The 20,648-nt window shown below is 35.3% G+C and overlaps 3 protein-coding genes across 3 annotated transcripts; all 3 read right to left on the bottom strand.

Moving 5' to 3' along the window:
- Positions 1 to 4,419: 4,419 nt before the first annotated feature.
- Positions 4,420 to 5,424, bottom strand: LOC113341881. Its single transcript, XM_026586595.1, has 2 exons — positions 5,187 to 5,424; positions 4,420 to 5,048 (listed from the first exon to the last, which is right to left on the bottom strand). Exons 1-2 carry the CDS (start codon positions 5,422 to 5,424, stop codon positions 4,420 to 4,422), a joined length of 867 nt encoding a protein of 288 aa, XP_026442380.1.
- A 6,113-nt stretch (positions 5,425 to 11,537) lies between these two features.
- LOC113341880 lies at positions 11,538 to 12,749 on the bottom strand. The gene is made up of 2 exons (XM_026586594.1): positions 12,420 to 12,749; positions 11,538 to 12,353 (listed from the first exon to the last, which is right to left on the bottom strand). Exons 1-2 carry the CDS (start codon positions 12,747 to 12,749, stop codon positions 11,538 to 11,540), a joined length of 1,146 nt encoding a protein of 381 aa, XP_026442379.1.
- A 284-nt stretch (positions 12,750 to 13,033) lies between these two features.
- LOC113341879 lies at positions 13,034 to 13,672 on the bottom strand. Its single transcript, XM_026586593.1, has one exon. The coding sequence runs from the start codon at positions 13,670 to 13,672 to the stop codon at positions 13,034 to 13,036; it is 639 nt and encodes a 212-aa protein (XP_026442378.1).
- Positions 13,673 to 20,648: the final 6,976 nt, after the last annotated feature.

The following is a 20,648-nucleotide window of genomic DNA, read 5'->3' as shown; positions in this document are numbered from 1 at the left end:
CAACTTTGAATGTTCTCTAAAAAGCGTTGAAAACTCTAAAAAACCTGAAAACTCTAAAAATCCCTAAAATATCTAAAGAGCTCTGAAAATCTAAAGAGCTCTGAAAAACTCTAAAAAGCTCTGAAAAAGCTTTAAGTTAATTATATTTCGTAGCACTAGTATCTACTAGCCAAGGGATTCGTTAAAGCCAACTGAAACTAACATAATTCTTTATAAAGAATGATACTAACAAAATTCCCTACAATAATGAATATTATCTTTGGATGTTTCCTACAAACCTAAAAACACTAAAGAGCCTCGAAAGAGCTCGGAGAAACTCTAAAAAGCTCAGGAAGACTCCAATAAGCTTTGAAAAGCTTAAATTTAATAATACTCTGTAGCATTGGGATCTACAAGCTAGGATATTCGTTAAATAGTGATAATAACAAATCCCTACAATAGTAAAGATCAACTTTGAATGTTCTCTAAAAAGCCTTGAAAACTTTAAAAAACCCTGAAAACTCTAAAAATCCCTAAAATATCTAAAGAGCTCTGAAAAATCAAAAGATCTATGAAAAACTCTAAAAAGCTCTGAAAAAACCTTTAAGTTAATTATATTTCGTAGCGCTAGTATCTACTAGCCAGGGGATTCGTTAAAGCCAACTGAAAGTAACTTAATTCTTTATAAAGAATGATACTAACAAAATTTCCTACAATAATGAAGATTATCTTTGAATTTTTCCTAAAAACCATAAAATCACTAAAGAGCCCTGAAAGAGCTATGAGAAACTCTAAAAAGCTCAGGAAGACTCCAAAAGGCTTTGAAAAGCTTAAATTTAATTATACTCCGTAGCACTGGGATCTACAAGCTAGGAGATTCGTTAAATAATGATAATAACAAATCCCGACAATAGTGAAGATCAACTTTGAATGTTCTCTAAAAAGCGTTGAAAACTCTAAAAAACTATGAAAACTCTAAAAAGCCCTAAAATATCTAAAGAGCTCTGAAAAACTCTAAAAAGCTCTGAAAAAGCTTTAAGTTAATTATATTTCGTAGCACTAGTATCTTCTAGCCAAGGGATCGTTAAAGCCAACTGAAAGTAACATAATTCTTTATAAAGAATGATACTAACAAAATTCGCTACAATAATGAAGATTATCTTTGGATGTTTACTAAAAATCCCAAAAACACTAAAGAGCCCTGAAAGACCTCTGAGAAACTCTAAAAAGCTCAAGAAGACTCCAAAAAGCTTTGAAAAGCTTAAATTTAGTAATACTCCTAGTACTGGGATCTACAAGCTAGGAGATTCGTTAAAGATTGATAATAACAAATCCCTACAATAGTGAAGATCAACTTTGAATGTTCTCTAAAAAGCCTTGAAAACTCTAAAAAACCTTGAAAACTCTAAAATGCCCTAAAATATCTAAAGAGCTCTGTAAAACTCTAAAAAGCTCTGAAAAAGCTTGAAGTTAATTATATTTCGTAGCACTAGTACATATTAGCCATGTGATTCGTTAAAGCCAACAGAAAGTAACTTAATTCTTTATAATGAATGATACTAACAAAATTCCCTACAATAATGACGATTATCTTTGGATGTTTCCTAAAAATCCTAAAAACACTAAAGAGCCCTAAAAGACCTCTGAGAAACTCTAAAAAGCTCAGGAAGACTCCAAAAAGCTTTGAAAGTCTTAATTTAATAATACTCCGTAGCACTGGGATCTACAAGCTAGGAGATTCTTTAAAGAATGAAAATAAGGAATCCCTACAATAGTGAAGATCAACTTTGAATGTTCTCTAAAAAGCCTTGAAAACTCTAAAAAACCCTGAAAACTCTGAAAAGCCCTAAAATATCTAAAGAGCTCTGAAAAATCTAAAGAGCTCTGAAAAACTCTAAAAAGCTCTGAAAAAGCTTTAAGTTAATTATATTTCGTAGCACTAGTATGTACTAGTCCGGTGATTCGTTAAAGCCAACTGAAAGTTATTTAATACTTTATAATGAATGATACTAACAAAATTCCCGACAATAATTAAGATTATCTTTGGATGAAAAACCCTAAAAACACTAAAGAGCCCTGAAAGAGCTCTGTGAAACTCTAAAAAGCTCCGGAAGACTTCAAAAAGCTTTGAAAAGCTTAAATTTAATAATACTACGTAGTACTAGGATATACAAGCTAGGAGATTCGTTAAAGAATGATAATAACAAATCCATTTTTTTTTGATAAGTCAAAAGATGTATTAAAATAAAAAAATTATATACAAGATAATTCATGAGAAAAGAGGTCACAGCAATCCCAAAAACTCAAAAAAACTATTTAAAACAAAAATAAGAAACATTTGGAAATTCTATTGAATTTAATAACACAGGACGTCCGACAAAATTTAGCCTCACACCGTTGTTCAATAAACAACCGCTCTTTGCCATCTTATCAGCTGCAAAATTTGCCTCACGGTACGTGTACACAAACTTAATAGAATCAAACATGCCTTTTGCATCGGTCCATCTTTGTTGAGCAAACCAAGGAACATTATCCTCCTCCAAGGATGTTATCACACTAGACGAATCAGTACGAACCAATATGTTTCTATATCCCCATTGAACTGCCCATTCCAAGCCAATAAGAATCCCATACAATTCCGCCATGTTATTCGAAATAACTCCAGGACCAACACACATCGCCCCCACTACTTCGCAATCAGCATTTCTAGCCACAATACCTGCTCCTGCCACCCCTGGATTGCCTCTAGAGGCACCGTCGCAACATAGCAAGAGTTCATTATGCATTGGCGCATACCAGAAACACTCAACAGGTTCCAAAACTTTCACCCTTCGGCATTTAACTCTGAAAAAATTCAAAATCTGCAGGTCTTCTACATTGTTGAACATAAAGCCCCTCATTCTAGCCGAGTATTCATGAATAAGATTAAAAACTCGTTTTCTGAATAAGTTCCAGCAAGGCTTCTTCTTTTCGTACACCATCTTGTTCCGCTGATACCACAGTTCTGAACGCAACACCAAATTGGAGATTAACCATAAATCTTTTACCATTCTACTACACCCTTTCGCTGCCTTGTTAGAAGCTATCAAGTTATAATGAGGTGTAAGTTTGAAAATACCTGAAATCCAATTCCAAGCCTGTTTCGTAAATCTGCACTGCCATAAAATATGATCCAGGGACTCTTCATCGTTTTGACAAACGCAACACTTAGATGCTAGGAAAATCTTGAACCTGCTGCGAACCTTGTCTAATGTTGCACACGCACCACGAACAAATTTTCAGTTTTGAGCTGCAAGCGAAGGGTGAACCACACTCCTCCATAACAAGTTTGCTTCCGCCATAGTTGGATATTTTATCCTAATCAGTTCCCCAGCCGATTTGATTGAGAATTTTCCTCTTAAGTCAGGTATCCAAATCTTCTTGTCCGGGCCACCTTGAATCCTCGGAAGTTGCTCCCTAACGACACCCGCAGAAGTCAAGTCATGAAGATGAACTCCTTGCAATATCCATTCGTCCTGCTGAATAATATCACTAACACAAGCCCCTCTATCCAAATCAGAACGACCTAACACATCAGCCAAGGTAGTGACTCCATACCAAACATCAAAAAATAGAGAAGTGCTCCTTCCGTCTCAAATTATGCATTTATTATTGCGAACCACATCATTATGAACCCATCGAATTCCAGGCAGAATCGAAGATTTGACCCCAGCAACCTTGATACGTCCATCCCTGCAAGTAAATTTAGACTCTAAGAAACGAGCCCAATTTTTACCTGAAGATTTTATGTTCCACCAAAGCTTCATAAGCAAAGCCTGGTTCATAGTTTTCAGACTACAAAGCCCAAGGCCACCTTCTTTCACCGGACTACAAATTTTGTCATACCCTACCACAAAAGATCTTGAAAGATTCGAATCTCCCGACCAAAGAAAATTGCGAATAACACGATCACATTGTTGAATAAATTTCACTGGCCACTTATACACAGCCATGTTGTGAATAGAGTAGCTAGAAAAAACTGATTTAATGAGCACCACCCTATTTTGAAAAGATAGCATTTTTCCTTTCATAACTGAAAGTTGCTCCTTAAGCTTGTCCACAACGTTGCTGAGGTGCCTATACTTCACCACCCCTGGCAATACCTTAACCCCCAAATAACGATCCGGAAAATTAGTAATGCTCATGCCCAAGAAATCATCAATGGCTTGGCGCCTACTTAAAGACCCCCCACCATAGTAAATCTTTCTCTTCTCTCCACAAACTCGCTGACCAGAAGCACATTGATAAACTTCAAGAAGTTTCACCAAATTTCTCACACTCTTCATATTACGCTTGCAAAAAATCATAATATCATCAGCAAAGAATAAATGAGTTGGAGCAATGCCATTATGCCTTACAATATGAGTCATGTCTTTGTTTTGAAATAGTTTAATGATGTTTCTAACAGTGTCTGTAAAAGCACCCTGAAAAACCATCCGGCCCTGGAGCACTATCCGCTCCTAAATTAAAAAACGCAGTTTTAATCTCCTCCAGTGAAGGAATGGCATCTAACATCTGGTTCTCTTCAACAGAAATAGAAGCATGATCATATTCAAACAACTTCTCATCAATTGGCAGGTCCGTGCCATTGAATTTAGCCTCATAATAGGACACCACATGATCACGAATTTGGTCTGGATCACTGATAGTCAAACCATCTTCAGAAACCAGCTCTGAAATAGTATTCGCACTCCTACGAATATTAATGGTACTATGGAAATAAGAAGTATTACTAGAGCCCTCCAAAAGCCATTTATTACGTGACTTTTTCTTGAGCATGATATGTTGTTGCATTCTCACATCTTGTACAGCCACTAAGGCATTTTTCATAACATTCAGCTTCGCAACATCATGAGGGTCCTCATCAGAATTTCTACTAGCCACCTCAAATTTAAGTTGAGCTTGCTTAAAACGAGTATTCACATTACCAAAAACCGTTTTATTCCACAACTTCATTGTTGCTTTCAAACGCTTCAACTTGAATGGAAAAATAGTATCATGGTTAACATAGACTGGAGCATTCCAAGAATCTTCAACCATTCTCAAAAAATCAGGGTGAGTAAACCACATCTTCTGAATTCTAAAAGGAGCACGCTTCGGTCTCGGAGCCAAAAAAGGAAAACCAAAAAGAGTCGAATGATCAGAAACTTCCCTAGGAAGAGCTTTACACCTCCGATTCGCAAATTTTGTTATCCAGGATTCATTAATAATAGCACGATCCAACTTGCTTAGAATACGCCTTGTACCAGATTTCCCATTCGTCCAAGTCAGTTTACAACCCAACGAATCTGCTTCAAACAAGTTATTGTCATCCATCCAATCACTGAATTCATTTATACAAGAAGTTCTAGGTTCATGACCCCCTTTTTTCTCATCACCAAGCAAAACACAGTTAAAATCTCCCATAATCAACCAAGGAACCGTCAAGTCATGCAAACTCAATTGTTACCAAAGCCTCCTACGAAAAACTTGAATATAGCTTGCATGAACAAAAGACATAAAAACACCATCAACCTTTATTGTAATGGCCTTCCTACTAGTATTTATTACTTCAGGCTGGTCAAAAACATCCTTCCAAAGAATCCATATGTTACCAATGGATCCTACAGTGGAATTATGAATAGTCTTATTTTCAAAACCTCTTAAACCAAGACCCGCAATAACACCTTCAGAACAAGGTATTTTCGGTTCTACAATGCAAATAAAATCTGGATTTAAGTCAGAAACTAATTCTCTTAGCTTAATATCCACGTTTATCTTAGCGGCCCCATTTATATTCCAATAGATTGTACGCATTAAAAACCAGTTTGAGTAGTATTAGCTAGCTGAGAAGTAGAAACCAATTTCTTACTAGGCTTATAAATCCTAGTTACAACCGGAGAAACACCTTTCTTCACCTTTATGCCTAAGTCATTAGTTTCCCATTCCGATTCAGAAGAGGATTTATCAACTGGCTTGTCTTTTTCAGCATTATTGTTCACAGCATCACAACGAGCTTCGCGAGTTTCCTTAGTTTTTAGGCTTATCCAATGAAATTCCACCCCATTGATTACCTTTCACATTGATGGATTCATCTGACGAACTCTCCCCAATAGCGTCTTCCAGTTCATTAGTTGAAGTATTCAAACCCAGCTCATCTGAAAGCACGTTGAATTTATTGGGAGAAATAACCACTTCCCTTTCAGTTATCGTCTGGAATACTGAAGAAGAATTTAATTGTTCAACAATATGCTCCTGCGAAGCAACTATGTTAACAACATTCTCATTAGCATCAGTATTTGATGTTTCTGAAGCAATAGAAGGATTCATCAAAGCATGACTACCATCTAAAACCTGCAAAGGGGTAGAAGATCATTCTTATCACGCGCATTGTGATTAGTTATTTCCAATTCATCAGAAGCACCTAACATAGTTACTAAGGCGCTGGTTCTCTCTAACTCAGTCTCATTCACCAAAGCTAAATTGTCCTGCAGCTTGCTTTGCTCTTTCTAGCTTAGCTGCTGCTGCATTAAACTCAGCCTCAGAACGAGAAACTTCCTCCTCAAGCTGAGTAGTTTTCTCCATACTACCAGCATTCCCCTCATGCAAACCTTGAGAAGTTCCAGAATTCTTCTCTTTACGACTCTTTCTCTTGCGTTGTACTTCTTACCAAGCTTGAGAAGAAGTTGAGTTATCCTGTGCTGGCTCATTGTTATGAACAGTTTTATCCGCTGGCTTCTTTTTGCACTCCTTCTCATGATGGCCAATAATGTTACAGTGAAAACAAAATTTTGGGATTTTTGGGATGTCCAAATACTGCCAAAAGCTTTTTCCTCCTTACTTAATTCTAATCCTCTCAGGAATGTGTTTACAAAAACCAATGTTAACTAGAACTCCTGCAAAGTAACCAAAATCCAAATCTAGGGTTTTTTGATCAACCACGATTGGAGTTCCGAGCACTTTCCCCATGGATAAAATTGTTTTTTCAGTACACAGCTCAACTGGTAACCTAGGAAAACGAACCGAAACAGTTGCATGGGATGTAGCTTGCTTCTCAGGATTGAAGCTTGGATACCAGTCTATTAAATGAAGCATATGTTCATTGATGAACCATTTGGTTTTACGTATTTTTCCTTATCTTCCTTCGAACTGAGCATAATAATAAAGAAACCCTTAGTCATGGGAACAAACTTAGCAGTAAATTTCCACTGAGCCTCTAGGTTTTGTTTCATCTCATTAAACTTCAAGCCTGTGTAGTCCATACGAGCAATGAAACTGTGTTGAAATTGTTGGCATCCTTGTTCGAAGAATTCCGTTGGGATCTCCAGAGCGGGTTCACCCTCAATTAAACTAGGGTTTGACAAAGAAGCGACATCAACAAACGCTGGCTGTATGGTTTTTCTTTGTTAAAAAGCATCAGCATAAGATTTGTTACTGTCTCCATGATTTGTGATTACCATAGTATGAGATTGATCCATCATGAATCCAAAAATCCACGTGAATCAAAAAAAGTTCTCAAAAAATCGCCAGGGCAAAATTTTAGGAGAGAGAAATTTTTTTACTTAGTGTTTCTTCAAACAAATCCCTACAATAGTGAAGATCAACTTTGAATGTTCTCTAAAAATCCTTGAAAACTCTAAAAAAACCCTGAAAACTCTAAAAAGCTCTAAAATATCTAAAGAGCTCTGAAAAATCAAAAGAGCTCTGAAAAACTCTAAAAAGCTCTGAAAAAGCTTTAAGTTAATTATATTTCGTAGCACTAGTATGTACTAGCCAGGGGATTCTTTAAAGCCAACTGAAAGTAACTTAATACTTTATAATGAATGATACTAACAAAATTCCCTACAATAATGAATATTATCTTTGGATGTTTCCTAAAAGCCCTAAAAACACTAAAGAGCCCTGAAAGACCTCTGTGAAACTCTAAAAAGCTCAGGAAGACTCCAAAAAGCTTTGAAAAGCTTAAATTTAATAATACTCCGTAGCACTGGGATCTACAAGCTAGGAGATTCGTTAAAGAATGATAATAACAAATCCCCACAATAGTGAAGATCAACTTTAAATGTTCTCTAAAAAGCCTTGAAAACTCTAAAAACCCTGAAAACTCTAAAAAGCCCTAAAATATCTAAAGAGATCTGAAAAATCTAAAGAGCTCTGAAAAACTTTAAAAAGCTCTGAAAAAGCTTTAATTATATTTCGTAGCACTAGTATGTACTAGCCAGGTGATCCGTTAAAGCCAACTGAAAGTAACTTAATTCTTTATAAAGAATGATACTAACAAAATTCCATACAATAATGAAGATTATCTTTGAATGTTTCCTAGAAATCCTAAAACCACTAAAGAGCCCTGAAAGAGCTCGGAGAAACTCTAAAAAGCTCAGGAAGACTCCAAAAAGCTTTGAAAATCTTAAATTTAATTATACTCCGTAGCACTGGGATCTACAAGATACGAGATTCGTTAAACAATAATAATAACAAATCCCTACAATAGTGAAGATCAAATTTGAATGTTCTCTAAAAAGCCTTAAAAACTCTAAAAAAAACCCTGAAAACTCTAAAAAGCCCTAAAATATCTAAAGAGCTCATAAAAATCTAAAGAGCTCTGAAAAACTCTAAAAAGCTCTGAAAAAGCTTTAAGTTAATTATATTTCGTAGCACTAGTATCTACTAACCAGGGGATTCGTTTAAGCCAACTGAAAGTAACTTAATTTTTTATAAAGAATGATCCTAAAAAAATTCCCTACAATAATAAAGATTATCTTTGAATGTTTCCTATAAACCCTAAAGAGCCTGAAAGAGCTCTGGGAAACTCTAAAAAGCTCAGGAAGACTCCAAAAAGCTTTTAACAGCTTAAATTTAATTGAACTCCGTAGCACTGGGATCTACAAGATAGGATATTTGTTAAAGAATGATAATAGCAAATCCGTACAATAGTGAAGATCAATTTTGAATGTTCTCTAAAAAGCCTTGAAAACTCTAAAAAAAACCTGAAAAACTCTAAAAAGCCCTAAAATATCTAAAGAGCTCTGAAAAACTGTAAAAAGCTCTGAAAAAGTTTTAAGTTAATTATATTTCGTAGCACTAGTATCTTCTAGCCAAGGGATCATTAAAGCCAACTGAAAGTAACATAATTCTTTATAAATAAAGAATGATACTAACAAAATTCGCTACAATAATGAAGATTATCTTTGGATGTTTACTAAAAATCCCAAAAACACTAAAGAGCCCTGAAAGACCTCTGAGAAACTCTAAAAAGCTCAAGAAGACTCCAAAAAGCTTTGAAAAGCTTAAATTTAATAATACTCCTAAGTACTGGGATCTACAAGCTAGGAGATTCGTTAAATATTGATAATAACAAATTCCTACAATAGTGAAGATCAACTTTGAATGTTCTCTAAAAAGCCTTGAAAACTCTAAAAAAACCTGAAAACTCTAAAATGCCCTAAAATATCTAAAGAGATCTGAAAAACTCTAAAAAGCTCTGAAAAATCTTGAAGTTAATTATATTTTGTAGCACTAGTACATACTAGACATGTGATTCGTTAAAGCCAACTGAAAGTAACTTAATTCTTTATAATGAATGATACTAACAAAATTCCCTACAATAATGAAGATTATCTTTGGATGTTTCCTAAAAATCCTAAAAACACTAAAGAGCCCTAAAAGACCTCTGAGAAACTCTAAAAAGCTCAGGAAGACTCCAAAAAGCTTTGAAAAGCTTAATTTAATAATACTCCATAGCACTGGGATCTACAAGCTAGGAGATTCTTTAAAGAATGAAAATAAGGAATCCCTACAATAGTGAAGATCAACTTCGAATGTTCTCTAAAAAGCCTTGAAAACTCTAAAAAACCCTGAAAACTCTGAAAAGCCCTAAAATATCTAAAGAGCTCTGAAAAATCTAAAGAGCTCTGAAAAACTCTAAAAAGCTCTGAAAAAGCTTTCAGTTAATTATATTTCGTAGCACTAGTATGTACTAGTCCGGTGATTCGTTAAAGCCAACTGAAAGTTATTTAATACTTTATAATGAATGATACTAACAAAATTCCCGACAATAATGAAGATTATCTTTGGATGAAAAACCCTAAAAATACTAAAGAGCCCTGAAAGAGCTCTGTGAAACTCTAAAAAGCTCCAGAAGACTTCAAAAAGCTTTGAAAAGCTTAAATTTAATAATACTACGTAGTACTGGGATATACAAGCTAGGAGATTCGTTAAAGAATGATAATAACAAATCCATTTTTTTTTGATAAGTCAAAAGACGTATTAAAATAAAAAAATTATATACAAGATAATTCATGAGAAAAGAGGTCACATCAATCCCAAAAACTCAAAAAAACTATTTAAAACAAAAATAAGAAACATTTGGAAATTCTATTGAATTTAATAACACAGGACGTCCGACAAAATTTAGCCTCACATCGTTGTTCAATAAGCAACCGCTCTTTGCCATCTTATCAGCTGCAAAATTTTCCTCACGGTATGTGTACACAAACTTAATAGAATCAAACATGCCTTTTGCATCGGTCCATCTTTGTTGAGCAAACCAAGGAACATTATCCTCCTCCAAGGCTGTTATCACACTAGACGAATCAGTACGAACCAATATGTTTCTATATCCCCATTGAACTGCCCATTCCAAGCCAATAAGAATCCCATACAATTCCGCCATGTAATTCGAAATAACTCCAAGACCAACACACATCGCCCCACTACTTCGCAATCAGCATTTCTAGCCACAACACCTGCTCCTGCCACCCCTGGATTGCCTCTAGAGGCACCGTCGCAACATAGCAAGAGTTCATTATGCATTGGCGCATACCAGAAACACTCAACAGGTTCCAAAACTTTCACCCTTCACATTTAACTCTGAAAAAATTCAAAATCTGCAGGTCTTCTACATTGTTGAACATAAAGCCCCTCATTCTAGCCGAGTATTCATGAATAAGATTAAACACTCGTTTTCTGAATAAGTTCCAGCAAGGCTTCTTCTTTTCGTACACCATCTTGTTCCGTTGATACCACAGTTCTGAAAGCAACACCAAATTGGAGATTAACCATAGATCTTTTACCATTCTACTACACCCTTTCGCTGCCTTGTTAGAAGCTATCAAGTTATAATGAGGTGTAAGTTTGAAAATACCTGAAATCCAATTCCAAGCCTGTTTCGTAAATCTGCACTGCCATAAAATATGATCCAGGGACTCTTCATCGTTTTGACAAACGCAACACTTAGATGCTAGGAAAATCTTGAACCTGCTGCGAACCTTGTCTAATGTTGCACACGCACCACGGACAAATTTTCAGTTTTGAGCTGCAAGCGAAGGGTGAACCACACTCCTCCATAACAAGTTTGCTTCCGCCATAGTTGGATATTTTATCCTAATCAGTTCCCCAGCCGATTTGATTGAGAATTTTCCTCTTAAGTCAGGCATACAAATCTTCTTGTCCGGGCCACCTTGAATCCTCGGAAGCTGCTCCCTAACGACACCCGCAGAAGTCAAGTCATGCAGATGAACTCCTTGCAACATCCATTCGTCCTACTGAATAATATCACTAACACAAGCCCCTCTATCCAAATCATAACGACCTAACACATCATCCAAGGTAGTGACTCCATACCAAACATCAAAAAATAGAGAAGTGCTCCTTCTGTCTCCAATTATGCATTTATTATTGCGAACCACATCATTATGAACCCATCGAATTCCAGGCAGAATCGAAGATTTGACCCCAGCAACCTTGATACGTCCATCCCTGCAAGTAAATTTAGACTCTAAGAAACGAGCCCAATTTTTACCTGAAGATTTTATGTTCCACCAAAGCTTCATAAGCAAAGCCTGGTTCATAGTTTTCAGACTACAAAGCCCAAGGCCACCTTCTTTCACCGGAATACAAATTTTGTCATACCCTACCACAAAATATCTTGAAAGATTCGAATCTCCCGACCAAAGAAAATTGCGAATAGCACGATCACATTGTTGAATAAATTTCACTGGCCACTTATACACAGCCATGTTGTGAATAGAGTAGCTAGAAAAAACTGATTTAATGAGCACCACCCTATTTTGAAAAGATAGCATTTTTCCTTTCATAACTGAAAGTTGCTCCTTAAGCTTGTCCACAACGTTGCTGATGTGCCTATACTTCACCACCCCTGGCAATACCTTAACCCCCAAATAACGATCCGGAAAATTAGTAATGCTCATGCCCAAGAAATCATCAATGGCTTGGCGCCTACTTAAAGACCCCCCACCATAGTAAATCTTGCTCTTCTCTCCACAAACTCGCTGACCAGAAGCACATTGATAAACTTCAAGAAGTTTCACCAAATTTCTCACACTCTTCATATTACCCTTGCAAAAAATCATAATATCATCAACACAGAATAAATGAGTTGGAGCAATGCCATTATGCCTTACAATATGAGTCATGTCTTTGTTTTGAAAGAGTTTAATGATGTTTCTACTAAGAACATCTTCTATCAATATAAATATAAGAAGCGATAGAGGATCTCCTTGACGCAAACCCCTAGTGATCTTGAAAAAACCTTCAGGGCTACCACTTAGCAAAATTGAAATACGAGCAAATTTCAGAATATTATGGATCCAAGAACACCAATCTTCTGAAAAACCATACCTTCTAAACACCTCCAAAACGAAAGACCAGCTCACTGTATCAAAAGCTTGAGAAATATCAAGCTTAAGACCCAAGTTACCATCTTTACATTTTATATGCAACTCATTAACCATCTCCGACGCCAAGTGATGTTTTCATGAATATTCCTTCCTTTCATAAAAGCCACCTGCTCCTCAGAAACCAAACTACCCAAGACCTTACCAAGTCTTGTCGCCAGAATTTTTGTGAAAATCTTAAAGAACAAATTACTTAGACCAATATGTCTAAATTTTCTTAAGCTATCAGCACCTCGAACCTTTGCAAGCAAGAGAATGAGACTAGAATTTTCCCCATTAGGAATTGATTTAGTAGTCCAGCAAAAGGTAATATCCTTGAATAAATCCTGGTTAATAAGGTCCTAACAGTGTCTGTAAAAGCACCCTGAAAAACCATCCGGCCCTGGAGCACTATCCGCTCCTAAATCAAAAAACGCAGTTTTAATCTCCTCCAGTGAAGGAATGGCATCTAACATCTGGTTCTCTTCAACAGAAATAGAAGCATGATCATATTCAAACAACTTCTCATCAATTGGCAGGTCCGTGCCATTGAATTTAGCCTCATAATAGGACACCACATGATCACGAATTTGGTCTGGATCACTGATAGTCAAACCATCTTCAGAAACCAGCTCTGAAATAGTATTCGCACTCCTACGAATATTAATGGTACTATGGAAATAAGAAGTATTACTAGAGCCCTCCAAAAGCCATTTATTACGTGACTTTTTCTTGAGCATGATATGTTGTTGCATTCTCACATCTTGTACAGCCACTAAGGCATTTTTCATAACATTCAGCTTCGCAACATCATGAGGGTCCTCATCAGAATTTCTACTAGCCACCTCAAATTTAAGTTGAGCTTGCTTAAAACGAGTATTCACATTACCAAAAACCGTTTTATTCCACAACTTCATTGTTGCTTTCAAACGCTTCAACTTGAATGGAAAAATAATATCATGGTTAACATAGACTGGAGCATTCCAAGAAGCTTCAACCATTCTCAAAAAATCAGGGTGAGTAAACCACATCTTCTGAATTCTAAAAGGAGCACGCTTCGGTCTCGGAGCCAAAAAAGGAAAACCAAAAAGAGTCGAATGATCAGAAACTTCCCTAGGAAGAGCTTTACACCTCCGATTCGCAAATTTTGTTATCCAGGATTCATTAATAATAGCACGATCCAACTTGCTTAGAATACGCCTTGTACCAGATTTCCCATTCGTCCAAGTCAGTTTACAACCCAACGAATCTGCTTCAAACAAGTTATTGTCATCCATCCAATCACTGAATTCATTTATACAAGAAGTTCTAGGTTCATGACCCCCTTTTTTCTCATCACCAAGCAAAACACAGTTAAAATCTCCCATAATCAACCAAGGAACCGTCAAGTCATGCAAACTCAATTGTTACCAAAGCCTCCTACGAAAAACTTGAATATAGCTTGCATGAACAAAAGACATAAAAACACCATCAACCTTTATTGTAATGGCCTTCCTACTAGTATTTATTACTTCAGGCTGGTCAAAAACATCCTTCCAAAGAATCCATATGTTACCAATGGATCCTACAGTGGAATTATGAATAGTCTTATTTTCAAAACCTCTTAAACCAAGACCCGCAATAACACCTTCAGAACAAGGTATTTTCGGTTCTACAATGCAAATAAAATCTGGATTTAAGTCAGAAACTAATTCTCTTAGCTTAATATCCACGTTTATCTTAGCGGCCCCATTTATATTCCAATAGATTGTACGCATTAAAAACCAGTTTGAGGAGTATTAGCTAGCTGAGAAGTAGAAACCAATTTCTTACTAGGCTTATAAATCCTAGTTACAACCGGAGAAACACCTTTCTTCACCTTTATGCCTAAGTCATTAGTTTCCCATTCCGATTCAGAAGAGGATTTATCAACTGGCTTGTCTTTTTCAGCATTATTGTTCACAGCATCACAACGAGCTTCGCGAGTTTCCTTAGTTTTTAGGCTTATCCAATGAAATTCCACCCCATTGATTACCTTTCACATTGATGGATTTCTGACGAACTCTCCCCAATAGCGCTTCCAGTTCATTAGTTGAAGTATTCAAACCCAGCTCATCTGAAGCACGTTGAAATTTTTGGGAGAAATAACCACTTCCCTTTCAGTTATCGCCTGGAACTGAAGAAGAATTTATTGTTCAACAATATGCTCCTGCGAAGCAACTATGTTAACAACATTCTCATTAGCATCAGTATTTGATGTTTCTGAAGCAATCGAAGGATTCTCAAAGCATGACTACCATCTAAAACCTGCAAAGGGGTAGAAGATCATTCTTATCACGCGCATTGTGATTAGTTATTGCCCATTCATCAGAAGCACCTAACATAGTTACTAAGGCGCTGGTTCTCTCTAACTCAGTCTCATTCACCAAAGCTAAATTGTCCTGCAGCTTGCTTTGCTCTTTCTAGCTTCTTGGCTGCTGCTGCATTAAACTCAGCCTCAGAACGAGAAACTCCCCTCAAGCTGAGTAGTTTTCTCCATACGACCAGATTCCCTCATGCAAACCTTGAGAAGTTCCATAATTATTCTCTTTACGACTCTTTCTCTTGCGATGTACTTCTTACCAAGCTTGAGAAGAAGTTGAGTTATCCGTGCTGGCTCATTGTTTTGAACAGTTTTATATCCGCTGGCTTCTTTTGCACTCCTTCTCATGATGGCCAATAAGTTACAGTGCAAACAAAATTCGGGATTTTGGGATGTCCAAATACTGCCAAAAGCTTTTTCCTCCTTACTTAATTCTAATCCTCTCAGGAAGTGTTTACCAAACCCATGTTAACTAGAACTCCTGCAAAGTAACCAAAATCCAATCTATGGTTTTTTGATCAACCACGATTGGAGTTCCGAGCACTTTCCCCATGGATAAAATTGTTTTTTCAGTACACAACTTAACTGGTAACCTAGGAAAACGAACCGAAACAGTTGCATGGGATGTAGCTTGCTTCTCAGGATTGAAGCTTGGATACCATCTATAAATGAAGCAGATGTTCATTGATGACCATTTGGTTTTACGTACTTTTTTCCTTATCTTCCTTCGAACTGAGCATAATATAAGAAACCTTAGTCATGGGAACAAACTTAGCAGTAATTTCCACTGAGCCTCTAGGTTTTGTTTCAATCTCATTAACTTCAAGCCTGTGTAGTCCATACGAGCAATGAAACTGTGTTGAAATTGTTGGCATCCTTCTTCGAAGAATTCCGTTGGGATCTCCAGAGCGGGTTTCACCCTCAATTAAACTAGGGTTTGAACAAAGAACGACATCAACAAACGCTGGCTGTATGGTTTTTCTTTGTTTAAAAGCATCAGCTAAGATTTGTTACTGTCTCCATGATTTTTGATTACCATAGTATGAGATTGATCCATCATGAATACAAAATTCACGTGAATCAAAAAAATTCTCAAAAAATCGCCAGGGAAAAATTTTAGGAGAAGAAATTTTTTTACTTAGTGTTTCTTCAACAAATCCCTACAATAGTGGAAGATCAACTTTGAATGTTCTCTAAAATCCTTGAAACTCTAAAAAAACCCTGAAAACTCTAAAAAGCTCTAAAATATCTAAAGAGCTCTGAAAATCAAAAGAACTCTGAAAACTCTAAAAGCTCTGAAAAGCTTTAAGTTATTATATTTCATAGCACTAGTATGTACTAGCCAGGGGATTCTTAAGCCAACTGAAAGTAACTTAATACTTTATAATGATGATACTAACAAAATTCCCTACAATAATGAATATTATCTTTGGATGTTTCCCTAAGCCCTAAAACAACTAAAGAGCCCTGAAAGACCTCTGTGAAACTCTAAAAGCTCAGGAAGACTCCAACAAGCTTTGAAAAGCTTAAATTTAATAATACTCCGTAGCACTGGATCTACAAGCTAGGAGATTCGTTAAAGAATGATAATAAAAATCCCCACAATAGTGAAGATCAACTTTAAATGTTCTCTAAAAAGCCTTGAAACTCTAAAAAACCAGAAAACTCTAAATCCCTAAAATCTAAAGAGCTGAAAAATCTAAAGAGCTGAAAAACTCTAAAAAGCTCTGAAAAAGCTTTAATTAATTATATTTCGTAGCACTAGTATTACTATCCAGGTGATCCTTAAAGCCAAACCTAAAAGTAACTTAATTCTTATAAAGAATGATACAACAAAATTCCCTATAATGAAGATTATCTTTGAATGTTTCCTAGAAATCCTAAAACCACTAAGGGCCCTGAAAAGCTCGGAGAAACTCTAAAAAGCTCAGGAAGACTCCAAAAGCTTTGAAATCTTAAATTTAATTATACTCCGTAGCCATGGGATCTACAAGATACGAGATTCGTTACAATAATAATAAAAAATCCCTACATAGTGAAGATCACTTTGAATGTTCTCTAAAAAGCGTTAAAAACTCTAAAAAAACCCCTGAAAACTCTAAAAAGCCCTAAATATCTAAAGAGCTCATAAAAATCTAAAGAGCTCTGAAAACTCTAAAAAGCTCTGAAAAAGCTTAAGTTAATATATTCGTAGCACTAGTATCTACTAACCAGGGGATTCGTTTAAGCCAACTGAAAGTAACTTAATTTTTTATAAAGAATGATCCTAACAAATTCCCTACAATAATAAAGATATCTTTGATGTTTTTTTAGAAACCCTAAGAGCCTGAAAGAGCTCTGGGAAACTCTAAAAAGCTCAGGAAGCTCCAAAAGCTTTTAACAACTAAATTTAATTGAACTCCGTAGCACTGGGATTACAGATAGGATATTTGTTAAGAATGATAATAGCAATCCGTTACAATTGTGAGATCATTTTGAATGTTCTCTAAAAGCCTTGAAAACTCTAAAAAAAACCTGAAAACTCTAAAAAGCCCTAAAATATCCAAAGAGCTCTGAAAAACTCTAAAAAGCTCTGAAAAAGCTTTAAGTTAATTATATTTCGTAGCATTAGTGTCTACTAACCAGGGGATCCGTTAAAGCCAACTTAAAGTAACTTAATTCTTTATAAAGAATGAGACTAACAAAATTCCCTACAAAAATGAAGATTATCTTTTAATGTTTCTTAAAAACCCTAAAACACTAAAGAGCCCTAAAAGAGCTCCGAGAAACTCTAAAAAGCTCGAGAAGACTCCAAAGATCTTTGAAAAGCTTAAATTTAATTATACTCCGTAGCACTGGGATCTACAAGCTAGGAGACTCGTTAAAGAATGATAATAACAAATCCCTACAATAGTGAAGAACAACTTTGAATGTTCTCTAAAAAGCCTTGAAAACTCTAAAAAAACCCTGAAAACTCTAAAAATCCCTAAAATATCTAAAGAGATCCGAAAAATCTAAAGAGCTCTGAAAAAATCTAAAAAGCTCTGAAAAAGCTTTAAGTTAATTATATTTCGTAGCGCTAGTATCTACTGGCCAGGGGATTCGTTAAAGCCAACTGAAAGTAACTTAATTCTTTATAAAGAATGATACTAACAAAATTTCCTACAATAATGAAGATTATCTTTGAATTTTTCCTAAAAACCCTAAAATCACTAAAGAACCCTGAAAGAGCTATGAGAAACTCTAAAAATCTCAGGAAGACTCCAAAAAGCTTTTAAAATCTTAAATTTAATTATACTCTGTAGCACTGGGATCTATAAGCTAGGATATTCGTTAAAGAATGATTATAACAAATCCCTACAATAGTGAAGATCAACTTTGAATGTTCTCTAAAATTCCTTGAAAACTCTAAAAAAAACCCTGAAAACTCTAAAAAGCCCTAACATATTGAAAGAGCTGTGAAAAATCTAAAGAGCTCTGAAAAACTCTAAAAAGCTATGAAAAAGCCTTAAGTTAATTATATTTCGTAGCACTAGTATCTGTTAGCCAGGGATTCGTTTAAGCCAACTGAAAGTAACTTAATTCTTTATTTAGAATGATCTTCACAAAATTCCCTACAATAATGAAGATTGTCTTTGAATGTTTCCTAAAAAAACCCTAAAAACCCTAAAGAGCGTGAAAGAGCTTTGGGAAACTCTAAAAAGCTCAGGAAGACTCCAAAAAGCTTTTAAAATCTTAAATTTAATTGAACACCGTAGCACTGGGATGTACAAGATAGGATATTTGTTAAAGAATGATAATAACAAATCCGTACAATAGTAAAGATCAATTTTGAATGTTCTCTAAAAAAACCCTGAAAACTCTAAAAACCCCTAAAATATCCAAAGAGCTCTGAAAAGTCTAAAGAGCTCTGAAAAACTCTAAAAATATATGAAAAAACTTTAAGTTAATTATATTTCGTAGCACTAGTATCTACTAGCCAGATATTCGGTTAAGCCAACTGAAAGTAACTTAATTCCTTATTAAGAATGATCCTAACAAAATTCCCTACAGTAATGAAGATTATCTTTGAATGTTTCCTAAAAACCATAAAGAGCCTGAAAGAGCTCTGGGAAACTCTAAAAAGCTCAGGAAGACGCCAAATAGCTTTTAAAATCTTAAATTTAATTGAACACCGTAGCATTGGGATCTACAAGATAGGATATTTGTTAAAGAATGATAATAACAAATCCGTACAATAGTAAAGATCAATTTTGAATGTTCTCTAAAAAAACCCTGAAAACTCTAGAAATCCCTAAAATATCCAAAGAGCTCTGAAAAATCTAAAGAGCTCTGAAAAACTCTAAAAAGCTCTGAAAAAGCTTTAAGTTAATTATATTTCGTAGCACTAGTATCTACTAGCCAGGGGATCCGTTAAAGCCAACTGAAAGTAACTTAATTCTTTATGAAGAATGATACTAACAAAATTCCATATACTAATGAAGATTATCTTTGAATGTTTCCTAAAAATCCTAAAAACACTAAAGAGACCTGAAAGAGCTCCGAGAAACTCTAAAAAGCTCAGGAAGACTCCAAAAAGCTTTGAAAACCTTAAATTTAATTATACTCCGTAGCACTGGGATCTACAAGCTAGGAGACTCGTTAAATAATGATAATAACAAATCCCTACAATAGTGAAGATCAACTTTGAATGTTCTCTAAAAAGCCCTGAAAACTCTAAAAAAACCCTGAAAACTCTAAAAAGCCCTAAAATGTCTAAAGAGCTCCGAAAAATCTAAAGATCTCTGAAAAACTCTAAAAAGCTCTGAAAAAACTTTAAGTTAATTATATTTCGTAGCGCTAGTATCTACTGGACAGGGATTCGTGAAAGCCAACTGAAAGTAAATTAATTCTTTATAAAGAATGATACTAACAAAATTTCCTACAATAATGAAGATTATCTTTGAATTTTTCCTAAAAAACCCTAAAATCACTAAAGAGCTCTGAAAGAGCTATGAGAAACTCGAAAAAGCTCACGAAGTCTCCAAAAAGCTTTTAAAAGCTTAAATTTAATTATACTCTGTAGCACTGGGATCTATAAGCTAGGATATTCGTTAAAGAATGATAATAACAAATCCCTACAATAGTGAAGAACAACTTTGAATGCTCTCTAAAAAATCCCTGAAAACTCTAAAAAGCCCTAAAATAGCTAAAGAGCTCCGAAAAATCTAAAGAGCTCTGAAAAACTCTAAAAAGCTCTGAAAAAATCTTTAAGTTAAATATATTTCGTAACTCTAGTATCTACTGGCCAGGGGATTCGTTAAAGCCAACTGAAAGTAACTTAATTCTTTATAAAGAATGATACTAACAAAATTCCCTACAAAAATGAAGATTATATTTGAATGTTTTCTAAAAACCCTAAAAAAACTAAAGAGCCCTGAAAGAGCTCTGAGAAACTCTAAAAAGCTCAGGAAGCCTCCAAAAAGCTTTGAAGAGCTTAAATTTAATTATACTCCTTTGAACTGCGATCTACAAGCTAGGAGACTCGTTAAAGAATGATAATAACAAATCCCTACAATAATGAAGATCGACTTTGAATGTTCTCTGAAAAAGCCTTGAAAACTCTAAGAAAACCCTGAAAATTCTAAAAAGCCCTAAAATATCTAAAGAGCTCCGAA

This window comes from Papaver somniferum, unplaced genomic scaffold (genome assembly GCF_003573695.1).
Source record: "Papaver somniferum cultivar HN1 unplaced genomic scaffold, ASM357369v1 unplaced-scaffold_32, whole genome shotgun sequence".
NCBI classification, from domain to species: Eukaryota; Viridiplantae; Streptophyta; class Magnoliopsida; order Ranunculales; family Papaveraceae; genus Papaver; species Papaver somniferum.
This window is presented reverse-complemented; position numbering and strand designations above follow the sequence as displayed.

Excerpts from the sequence above, each read along its gene's own strand:
- LOC113341881 (XM_026586595.1), bottom strand. The coding sequence starts at position 5,424 with ATGGGAGATTTTAACTGTGTTTTGCTTGGTGATGAGAAAAAAGGGGGT. Across the intron at positions 5,049-5,186 it reads AAAATTTGCGAATCGGAGGT|ATTCTTGGAATGCTCCAGTC; the intron begins GTAAAGCTCTTC and ends GAATGGTTGAAG.
- LOC113341880 (XM_026586594.1), bottom strand. The coding sequence starts at position 12,749 with ATGGTTAATGAGTTGCATATAAAATGTAAAGATGGTAACTTGGGTCTT. Across the intron at positions 12,354-12,419 it reads ACAAAGACATGACTCATATT|GGTAATATGAAGAGTGTGAG; the intron begins GTAAGGCATAAT and ends ATTTTTTGCAAG.
- LOC113341879 (XM_026586593.1), bottom strand. The coding sequence starts at position 13,672 with ATGGTTGAAGCTTCTTGGAATGCTCCAGTCTATGTTAACCATGATATT.